Here is a 12,431-nt window from a genome sequence, read left to right on the forward strand (position 1 = left end):
TCAACAGAAACCTTACAGGATAGAAGGGAGTAGCACAATATATTTAAAGTATTGAAGGGAAAAAACCTACAGCCAAGAATACTCTACCCAGCAAGATTATCATTCAGAATGGAATGAAAGATAAACAGTTTCCCAGACAAGCAAAAATTAAAGGAGTTATCACCAAGAAAACAGTTTTGCAAGAAATGCTAAAAGTACTTATTTAAGTGGGAAAGAGAAGACCGCAATAGGAATAAGAAAATTGTCCAAAAAAAAAGACAATAAAATCACTGGTAAAGGCAAGAATACAGTAAAAGTAGCAGATCAACCACCTATGCAGATAACATGAAGGTCAAAAGACAAGTGTACCAAATTACCTATTTCAATGGTAAGAGGGTAATGGATACTCACACAAAATAAGAAGTTAGATATGATATCAAAAACATAAAATGTGGGAGGAGAGGATTAAATGAGTAGAGCTTTCAGAAAGAGGTCAAATTAAAGAGACCATCAACTCAATATAGATTGCTATAGACGTAGATTATTATATATGAACCTCATAGTAATCACAAACCAGAAACCTATAATAAATAAACAAATAATTAAGAGAAAGGAGCCCAAATATAATACTAAAGAAAGCCATCAAACAACAAGAGGAGAGAGCAAGAGAAGAACTACTAAAACACCCAGGAAAAACGGTAACAAAATGGCAATAAGTACATATTTATCAGTAGCTACTTTAAATGTCAATGGACTAAATGCTCAAATCAAAAGGCAGAGGGTGGCCAATTGGATAAAAAAAAAAAACAAGACCCATATATATAATGCATACAAAAGACACACTTCAGACCTAAAGACACTTACAAACTGAAAGTGAAGGGACGGAAAAAGATACTCCATGAAAATGGCAAAGAAAAGAAAGCTGGGGTAGCAATACTTACATCAGACAAAATTGACTTTAAGACAAAAACTGTAACAAGAGATTAAAAAGGGCACTACATAATGATAAAAGGAACAGTCCAACAAGAGGATATAACACTTGTAAATATGTATACACCCAACATAGGAGCACCTAAATATATAAAGCAATTATTAACAGACAAAAAAGGAGAAATAGACAGTAACACAATAATAGTAGGGGACTTTAACATTCCACTTACACCAATGGATAGATCATCCAAATACAAGAATAAGGAAACATTGGCCTTAAATAACACCTTAGAGCAGATGGACTTAGTAGACGTATATATAGAACATTCCATTCAAAAACCACAGGATAAGCATTCTTTTCAAATGCTCATGGAACATTCTCCAGGATTGATCACATAATAGGCCAAAAACCAAGTCTCAATAAATTGAAGAAGATTTCTTAAATAAATTTAAGAAGTAATACCAAGCATCTTTTCTGACCACAGCAGTATGAAACTAGAAATCAACTTAAGGAAGAAAAGGCACAGATATGTGGGGATTAAACAAAATGCTACCAAACAACTATTGAGTCAATGGAGAAATCAAAAACTACCCAGAGACAAATGAAAATGAAAATACAACATGACAAAATCTATGGGATACAGAAAAGGCAGTTCTAAGAGAGAAGTTTATACCAATACAGGCCTACCTCAACAAACAAGAAAAATCCCAAATAAACAATCTAACGGTGCACCTAAAGGAACTGGAAAAAGAAGAACAAACAAAACCCCAAATCAGAAGAAGGAAAGAAATAATAAAAATCAGAGCAGAAATAAATGAAATAGAGACTAAAAAAAAAAACAACAACAGAAAAATCAATGAAACCAAGAGCTGGTTCTTTGAAAAGGTAAACAAAATTGACAAACCTTTAGCTAGACTCACCAAGAAAAAAGAGAAGACTCAAATAAATAAAATCAGAAATGAAAGAGGAAAAGTGACAATGGACACCTCATAAATACAAAAGATTATAAGAGAATACTACAAAAAGCTATATGCCAACAAATTGGATAATCTAGAAGAAATGGATTAATTCTTAGAATCATACAACCTACCAAAACTGAACCAAGAATAAATAGAGAATTTGAATACACCAATCACCAGCAAGGAGATCAAAACAATAATCAAAAACCTCCCCAAAAATAAAAGCCGAGGACCAGAGAGCTTCCCTGGTGAATTCTACCAAACATTCAAAGAAGACTTAATACCTATCCTTCTCAAGTTCTTCCAAAAAATTGAAGAGGGGAAGATTCCTAACTCATTCTACAAGGCCAATATTACCCTGATACCAAAACCAGACAAGAACAACACAAAAAAAGAAAATTACAGACCAATATCACAGATGAACATTGATGCAAAAATCCTCAACAAAATAATAGAAAATTGTATTCAACAATACATTAAAAAAATCATACACCATGATCAAGTGGGATTTATTCCAGGAATGCAGGGATGGTTCAGTATCCACAAATCAATCAACATGGTATACTACATTAACAATATGAAGAGTAAAAATCACATGATCATCTCAATAGATGTAGAGAAAGCATTTGACAAGATGCAGCATCCATTTATGAAAAAACTCTGAATAGAATGGGTATAGAAGGAAAGTACCTCAACATAATAAAGCTGTATTTGACAAACCTACAGCTAATATCATTCTCATTGGAGAAAAACTGAAAGCCATCCCTCTAAGAACAGGAACCAGACAAGGATACCCACTTCTACCATTCTTATTTACCAGAGTATTGGAAGTCTTAGCCAGAGCAATTAGGCAAGAAAAAGAAATAAAAGGGAACCAAACTGGAAAGGAAGAAGTGAAACTGTCACAATTTGCAGATGACATGATTTTATATATAGAAAACCCTAAAGAATCCACTAAAAAACTTTTAGAAATAATAAATGAATATGGTCATGTTGCAGGATACAAGATCAACATACAAAAATCAGTTGCATTTCTATGCACTAACAACAAAGTAGCAGAAAGAGAAATTAAGAATGCAATCCCATTTACAAATGCAACAAAAAGAATAAAATATATAGGAATAAACTTAATCAAAGAGGTGAAAGATCTGCACACTGAAAACTATAAAACATTGTTGAAAGAAATTGAAGAAGACACCGAAATGGAAAGATATTCCATGCTCTTGGATTAGAAGAATTAACATAATTAAAATAGCCATACTTCCTAAAGCAATCTACAGATTCAATGCAATCCCTATCAAAGTTCCAACAACATTTTTCACAGATATAGGACAAAGAACCCTAAAATTTATATGTAACAGGAAAAGACCCTGAATAGCCAAAGGAATCCTGAGAAAAAAGAACAAAGCTGGAGGTATCACACTCCCTGATTTCAAAATATACTACAAAGCTATAGTAGCCAAAACAGCATGGTACTGGCACAAAAACAGACACACAGATCAATGGAACAGAATTGAGATCCCAGAAATAAACCCACACAACTATGGACGGCTAATTTTCGACAAGGGAGCCCAGAACATACAATGGAGCAAGGAAAGTCTGTTCAATAAATGGTGTTGGGAAAACTGGACAGCCACATGCAAAAGAATGAAACCAGACCACTATGTTACACCATACACAAAAATTAACTCAAAATAGAATAAAGCCTTGAATGTAGGACCTGGAACCATTGAACTTCTAGAAGAAAACATAGGCAGTACACTCTTTGACATCAGTCTTAGCAGCATATTTTCAAGTACCATGTCTGACTGGGCAAAAGAAACAATAAAAAAATAAACAAACAGGACTACATCAAACTAAAAAGCTTCTGCACAGGAAAGGAAACCATCAACAAAATGAAAAGACAACCTAACAACTTGGAGAAGATATTTGCAAACCATGTATCTGATAAGGGGTTAATATCCAAAATATATAAAGAACCCATACATCTCAGCAACAAAAAAAAGTAGCAACCCATTAAAAAATTGGCAAAAGATCTGAGCAGACGTTTCTCCAAAGAAGATATACAGATGGCCAACAGGACTATGAAAAGATGTTCAACATCAACAGGGAAATGCAAATCAAAACCGCAATGAGATATCGCCTCACTCCATCAGAATGGCTATAATTAACAAGACAGGAAACAATAAGTTGGAGAGGATGTAGAGAGAAAGGAACCCTCATACACTGCTGGTGGGAGTGCAAACTGATGCACCCGCTATGGGAAACAGAATGGAGATTCCTCGAAAAATTGAAATAGATCTACCATATGATCCAGCTATTCCACTGCTGGGTATTTATCCAGAAAACAGGAAAACACAAATGTGTAAAGATATGTGCACCTCTATGTTCATCGCAGCATTATTCACAATAGCCAAGACTTGGAAGCAACCTAGGTGCCCGTCAAGGGACAAATGCATAAAGAAGATGTGGTATATATACACAATGGACTACTACTCAGCCATAAGAAATGATGAAATCCAGCCATTTGTGACAACATGAACGGACCTTGAGAGTATTATGTTAAGTGAAATAAGTCAGCAGGAGAAAGTCAAATACCATATGATCTCACTACGTAGAAGATAAAAACAACAAACAAACACATAGAAACAGAGACTAGATTTGTGGTTACCATGGGGAAGCAGGGAGGGAGGAGGGTGAAAGGGGCGATTAGGCACATGAGTGATGATGGATGGTAACTAGTCTCTGGGTGTGAACATGATGTAACCTACACAGAAATTGAAATATATAATCATGCACACCTAAAATTTATATAATGTTACAAACCACTGTTACTGCAATAAAAAAACAATTTTAAAAAAAGAGAAAAATTTATCAAATCAATATCTTGTTTGCCCTAAACTTATTCACGCTATATGTCAATTATATCTCAATTTTTTAAAATTGAGGAAAATAAATGTAGAAAAAGCCAATTCTGAATAAAATATCCTGTCCTTACCATTGAATTCTTAATTTGGGAGTGATGCTCTCTTTGAGGTACTGCTATTATGAATAAACAGGTTTAAATGTTGGAACCAACATCTAAAACATGTCTAAATCTAAAGATAAGAAAAGGTGATAGAAGAGTTGTAGAAAAGAAGGAAGGTACACTTTAGAAAAAAAGAAAAGAAAAAAATTTATGTTTCAACATATTAGAGTTGCACTAATAGTACATCAGATGCCAGGGAATGGATAGTTAACCTTGAGAATCCTATTCATTTCTTTTTTTTTTTTTTTTAAAGAGTGGCACCTGGGCTAACAACTGTTGCCAATCTTCCTTTTTTTTTTTTCCTGCTGTATTTCCCAAACCCCCCCGGTACATAGTTGTATATCTTAGTTGCAGGTAGGTCCTTCTAGTTGTGGGATGTGGGACGCCACCTCAACGTGGCCTGACGAGCGGTGCCATGTCCGCGCCCAGGATCTGAACCCTGGGCCGCCAGCAGCGGAGCACGCAAACTTAACCACTCGGCCACGGAGCCGGCCCCCTTATTCATTTCTTTGTTCCCTTCTTCTTTGGATTATAACTAATAAACCTTTATAAGAATTTACAAATAACTAAATATTACTGTCTTTCTGGATTTCCACTTCTTGGTGAATTAAATTGACTCTTATCTTACAGATCATAAGATGGTGTATAAAAATAGGTTGATGGATGGAGTGAAGACCTACAGAGGTGAGTGAGAAGCATGCCAAGGAAGAGAAAACAGATCTTCAAGCTGTTGCATTTACTTTTCTAACATCTCTCTTAGTTCTCAATGATTAGATTGATAATCGTGTTACTCTGGCTTTTTTATGAGCTCTCATTCTTAGTTGTACACCATCACATTTGGGGAAATAGCCTACACTATTTTGTCACTGTGGCAAATCTCAAGTCTTACTTAATGGTTAGAAATTTGTGCATTGGTTGTCTTGTTGCAATAATTCAGTAGTCTTGCCTGTTCTCTTCTGGGTAAACTCATCCTAGAAACTGTTCTAACAGTGTTTCCTGGAACATTGACAAGGAGAATTTTTCTATTTCTAATCCTCAGCTAGTTCTTTTGATCACTTCAAAAACTTCATCATGCCATTGCTTTTTACTTCCTGTTTGTGTTGGTTGGTTGATATCACCAAGGATTTTTTTCCCTCTTTGGCATAAATACATATTTCTTTTATTCTTATACCTTGTTTTCTTAAGGAGGAAAGGTTAATGTCAATAAAATAGATGATGCTCTTGAAAACATGGGATTCCCTCTTGAAGAGGACGAAGTTGATGAACTGTGCAGTCGCCTGCCGATTGATAGTGAGTATTTCAAGTACACATTGCCCTTTAAGAAAATTCTTGTTTCTCAGTGAGAACATCTCAAGTATGGTTGTTAATATCATGGAAGAAGCCAAAAGTCTATAGAGACTCACTCCTAAAGAATGGAGATATATTGTCTCTTAATATTAACCTCAGATAAAATATCAATAATTGCTTATATTGCTGCTTGCAGAGTTCCTATGCGAGAAAGTACCAAATGAGATGATGGTCAGTGTTGGGATCAAGTAAATAAATTATAAAATAAAGCAAAAATACATTTGAGGCGTGGGAAGAGAAAATTATGAGAGAATTCAGAGAATAACAAATAGAAGGGGAAAAAAGAAAGTGCTGGAAACTGTTAAATGTTATTTGTACTACTGTAAAATATATGTAACATATACCTAACAATTACACTTAGTAAATTCACAAATGTCAAGATTTAGATTGCATAGAAATTACCCACACCATCAAGATTATGATCAATTAGGTCTGGGGTAGAGCCCATGAATCTTCATTTTAAATAAGCAACCCCCACCAGAGTTAATTTGGTTAAAAGAGCTTACCTTTACAATATAGAGAAATATATATATTAATATACTTATCTGGAATTAATAGCTTTTTGCATGACTTTTAGCAACAGTATCTGATCAAAGCACTCTATTTAGCTCTTAGTATCTTTAGCATCTTAACTTCTTTAGCATCCTGAGAGGATTCTGTAGATTGATTAATAGTTTTATAAGCACCCCAGAAGTACTGGCTTACCTAAGTGTATCTAATATGGTCCAATCATTCTTGAAATCAAGATTTTCTGCTTGCCAAAAAGATAGTCTCCTATTTCTTGTCCCCTCTAATCCTTTTTTCACAACTCTGTGTGTAAAACATGAGCCAAACAAAACAATGTAAAGCTCCTGTTGGAGTTGGAATATGGCCACACCCTAAATTATCTAGAGGACAGTCTAACTGAATGTCTCAAAATAAATATCACAGCCTATGTTCTGTGAAGGTTACCAAGAGCTGAGTTTTAAAAATGCAACCAAAGAAACAAAGACACAACAATAAACCAAAGGGATCCAAAGAACAGAGAGAAAGTAAAAATACTTTAAATAAATTTATATGCTTTAATGCAATGCTCTATAAAACGTAGTAACTATAGTCAATAACACTGTATTGTATAACTGAAATTTACTAAGAGAGTAGAACTTAAATGTTCTCATCAAGAGAAAGATACATATGTGAGATAATAGTTGTGTTCATTAACTAGATGGGGGAATCCTTTCACAATGTATACATATATTAAATCACCATGATGTACACTTTAAATATCTTGCAATTTTATTTGTCAATTATACCTCAATAAAGCTGAAATAAAAAACAAACAAAAAATGAAAATTATTTCTCTTCTTTTTCTTCTCTTCCATTCTAACAAGTGAAGAACACAGAAAGGAAAAGTTGAATGTATAGGATAAATGTATTTATCATATTTAGATTGTTTTTCTTTTTTCAAACTTATGTTTATATAGTGTGAAAATTAAAATATCTAATTAGAAAAAAAACTCTAGGCAACTGCTAAATCCTTACACTTTACTTCACAGTTTAAGAATTTTATGTAATTGGGACCTGTATTAGTCTGCTCAGGATCTTATCTCCAATTACAGTCACACTGGGGGTTTGGGCTTCAACATATGAATTTGAGGGAACACAAGCCCATAACAAGACTATATCTGAATTTTGTCTTGTCTTGTAGATGAGAGAAGAGTTAAACTGGACAAACTTCTGGATGAACTACATGAACTGCTAGGTGAGTGAGAAGAAATGATGAGAAGGCATAAGAAAAATAATCTATTAATACTTAATAAACTAAATGTTATTCATTATTATAATCAGTTGTTACTTACAACTTATTTAAAAGGCCACAGTGTAATGCCTAAATAACAATGCCTCTATTCTTTGGAGTTTTTCAATAATAGAATTTCTTTTTCTACTGTTCTAATAGCAAAATGGCAGGGCAAATTACACATACAGGTAATATGACCATTGTGAACAAGCTCATAATTCAGCAGAGCAAATATTACTTGCTGGTAGAATCGTTTGTACCTGCAAATTTAGTGGACTGTTGCAGAAACACTAGCTTTCTGTGTGCTGTGTTTGTTCTTTGTTCCCGACATCGAAGAACTCCCTTTTACCAGAAATTCTATTTCTGAATCCTTCTTCTGATTCTATGTAATTAGACAACATTAAATGTTTCCATTGCTTTATATCCTATATTTGAGAATAATGATACACAAACATGGTTGATTTTACTACTACTACTATTATTTGAAGTTTGAAATTTCACCTTTTACCATTATTTTCTTTTTTAAGGGGATGAAATTAACTATGATGACCTGGAAAATATTCTGAAAAACATAGGGTTAAGACTCCAACTGAAAGAAAACTCTGTGTTGATGAAAAGTTTGCCAATTGATGGTAAGCATTTAATTTACCAATGAGATATTCATTCATCCAATAAAACTTAATTGGTTGCCATTAGGTACTAGATATTATACTAGGCTCTGAGTCACAAAGATGAATAAGACAAAGTCCAGGTCCTAAAAGTACTCAGTGTAGAGATGGACAGCACATTCCAAAACAAAAACAAAAACAAATGCTATGCACTGTGATGCATGCTATAATATTAATAAATATGTACTTCTCTAAAAGCGCAAAGGAGACATTGACTATTCCTGGACTCTAAGGCTTCACAGAATGGATATTATTTCCAATGGACCTGAAAGTTTTGACAGTAGGAAGTGGCAAAAACTAAAAATAAAAGCACTGAAAAAGGCAAAGAGACATACCTGACCATGGCAAGTTTAGGGAATCATTTATAATCTCATGATAATAAAGTATAGAGTACACTGTGATATTCACATTATGTGGGGAAATCGTTTATTAATTTCACCTGATCTAATCAATAATTCAGATATAATCCATCTGTGAAATTAGGATAATAATGCTTATCTACAATGATGATGGTGAAGATAAACAAAATGATGACTGTGAAGATATGAAAATGTTTTTAAAATATTTAACAGATAAAATAATTAGTTATTAGATTTTTCATTTTAAAAATCTAATTATGTTTATTAAATAATTTCTATATTTAAGGCATTTTTCTATATTCAGGCGATATGAAGATACATGTCAGAATCTTATAGCTCAAAATAAAACAGTCCTTGAACTTAAAAAGTTCATAATCTACTTGAGTAGATAAAATAGAGCTATATATCTTGAGCTTCTGGATAAATATTACAAACTAAATATTTGCATTTATCTTTGCCACTTTCTAAAATACTGAAAGGATGTAAAAGAAATTAAAAGGCATAATCCACAAAGACTAAGAGAACATTATAGCAGATGAGGTGTCAATTAAATTTTGAAAAACAGAAAGTGAATGAAAGATCATAAAAGGTGAAAACTGAGTCAGAGAGGAGAAGCAAACAAGAAGAAAGCCACTCCATGTCACAAAACTGTAAAAGGCTCAGGAAGTGGAGACACTAGTTACCTGTTAATTCAGGAGTATGGGATATGGCTGAAAATAGAAGAATTGATAGAAAGTCTTTTAAAAGAGCAATTTGATCTAAGCAAAAGGTGAAAAGATCAAATTGCTCACTCCACAGCCAAGTAAGTATCCCTTATCCGTGCAGCATAGAGACTTTCTCTCTGGAGAGATTAAACTAGAGAGACTCTGGGCTATCAGACTCAGCCAAGGCTGGGAGTGAATCCACTACTGAAACAGGGAGATTAACTGAAAGTTGACACATTGCATGGTGAGATCTCCCAAGTCATCTTCTCCCACTGGCCTGCCTAAATGCTGGCAGTGAATTCTAATATCCTTCCTTCAGATACTGACATCTGCAACCTGAAAAAAAAAAGGACAGAGAGATGCTGATATTTGTGCTACTGCAAAAGAAAACCTCAGTCTTAAACATAAATAACCAAGAACCATATGACTTATAAGAAAGGTCTCTTACATGAAAGACAGAACTAAGAACTAGTGAAAAAGAGGGAAGTTGGAGGAAATAGTCAAAGGAGAAAGCAGGAAAATAATTCAAAACAATTTTAACTAATATCCTCATAAAGATGAGCAGGGTCATGGTTATGAAACAAAATAAAGAGGCTATGCAACAAGATAGAAGGCACTATGAAAAAAAACACTTAGAAAACAGAAAAAAGCTCCTTGGGGAAAAAAAACAGTAGAAATGTAGAAATTCAATAAAAGGGCTGGAAGATTAATTTGAATATTAGAAGAAAAATACAAAACAGGTAGAAAATAGGAGAGAAAAGATAAGAAAATCAATCCTAAAAATCCAAGAACTGAATAATAGAAGAATTCTAAAAAGAGAACACAAAGAAAATAGAAGACAAAACTATAAAATAAATCATATAAGAAACATCTCCAGATCTGAAAGAATGTGACTCTACATTGAAAGGGCTCACAAAGTACCTACCACGAGGAATGGAAAGAGACCCACACCAGAGTATGTTGTGAAATATCAGAACACCAGAAATAGATTTTAAAAGTTTCCAAAGAGAAAGAAGCAGGTCACATAGAAAGTGAATGGATAAAGATGTGATATATGTGTATACAATGGAATATTATTCAGGCATAAAATAGAAAGAAATCCCTCTATTTGCAACAACATCAATGAACCTTGAGGGCATTATGCTAGGTGAAATAAGTCAGACAGAGAAAGACAAATACTGTGTAGTCTAACTTATATGTGAAATCTAAAAACACTGAACTCATAGACACAAAAAGTATGTTGGTGGTTGCCAGGGGCTGGGGGTGAGGGAAATGAGGAGATATTGGTCAAAGGGTAGAAACTTCCAGTTATAAGAGGAATAAGTTGTGGGGATGTAATGTATAGCATGGTGACTACGGTTAACAGTACTGTATTGTATAATTGAAATTTGCTGAGAGATCTTATATTTTCTCACCATAATGTCAACAAAAATAATCCATAACCAATCTATAAATGAAAATTTGGGTGAGTTTATTCTGAGCTAAAATGTGAGGACCATGACCTGGGGCCTTTCTTCCCGGAGCAAGAAAGGGCACCAAAGAAGTGGGGTTTACAGAGTGGTTATATCCCCCAAAGAGGATGTTTCACATATGATTGAAATGTCTCTTTTACTGTAGTCACAAGACTGCTCTGTGGGCACAGCGATTGATGGACACAGCAGGTAGTAGGTCTGCTGTCTCCGTGGACACAGTAGGGTGGCAGGTCTGTTGTCTCAAGCTGGGTGGTCACAGGTGAGCTGGGTGGTCAAAGGTGAGTGCAGCAATCAGTTCCCAGCCTAGGGAGAGATGTTTATCCTTAAGGAAATGCCAGTGTGGGGGGACTTTGCACCATTATCTTAAGGGCATTTGTTCTTGCCATAGGAAATGTTTAAAGCAGATCTACAATGCATGCTCGATGGCCATGTCAGGCCCTTTTGGAAAAACAAAGTCAGGCCAAATTAGGTTTACACCAAATGGCTTCCTCCTATACTCCACTATATCCTATTGCTTGCCATTTCGATTTGTCATTTCCCCCTTTTGATCTCTAATCTTTTGATAGAAAGCATTGATGATCAAAATATTGTCCCTCGGCGCCAGGGTGGTTGCTGCCTGCCCTGGGTCCATCATGTCCCTCGGTGCTAGGCTTTTATCTCATTTATTTGCCTAGTCGTCCACGTTGGGGGGAAATAGTGGACAAGCATAGAGTTATATATATATTAACAGAGGAAGCATTTCATATGTCATGTAATTTCCAATTAATTTTAGATTGTTGCACAAACATTGTATATGTGCTTTTCTATGACACTTCACATTTACATTGTATATGATTATAGAACAAGTACAGTAACAATAATAACTCAGCATTTTTAAAAGGATTGGTCTGAAATGAATTCTTAGTCATAGTCCCTATCAGAAAAGGAAATTTGTCCAGGGTTATAAGACAGATCAACCATCTCAAGCCGTCAAGCAATAATTACTTTAGTTTGTATGCTACTCTTACAACACTGAGTAAAGAAAACAACAATTAGTTTGAATATTATGACTAGTACAAGAATTCCAAGAAGTAGTAGAAATAGGAATTCCAATCCGGATCGGAAAAGGGAACTGATACCGGAAGGGAGCTAATCAAACAATTTAAGACTGGGTGTCAGATTGCATAAGGCATCCACTTGCTTTTTCATGTATTTTAGCAGAGATGAC

General features: G+C 34.5%; 1 protein-coding gene across 1 annotated transcript in view; it reads left to right on the top strand.

Moving 5' to 3' along the window:
• The window catches only part of EFCAB3 (EF-hand calcium binding domain 3), a 133,443-nt gene that overhangs the window by 15,195 nt on the left and 105,817 nt on the right, over positions 1-12,431 (top strand). The window contains exons 7-10 of the mRNA XM_044745526.2: positions 5,528-5,581; positions 6,083-6,187; positions 7,932-7,985; positions 8,549-8,653. Of these exons, the coding sequence (XP_044601461.2) occupies positions 5,528-5,581; positions 6,083-6,187; positions 7,932-7,985; positions 8,549-8,653 (318 nt within the window). The remainder of the gene's footprint in view (positions 1-5,527; positions 5,582-6,082; positions 6,188-7,931; positions 7,986-8,548; positions 8,654-12,431) is intronic.

Source organism: Equus asinus, chromosome 13, assembly GCF_041296235.1.
Source record: "Equus asinus isolate D_3611 breed Donkey chromosome 13, EquAss-T2T_v2, whole genome shotgun sequence".
In the NCBI taxonomy this organism is placed as follows: Eukaryota; Metazoa; Chordata; class Mammalia; order Perissodactyla; family Equidae; genus Equus; species Equus asinus.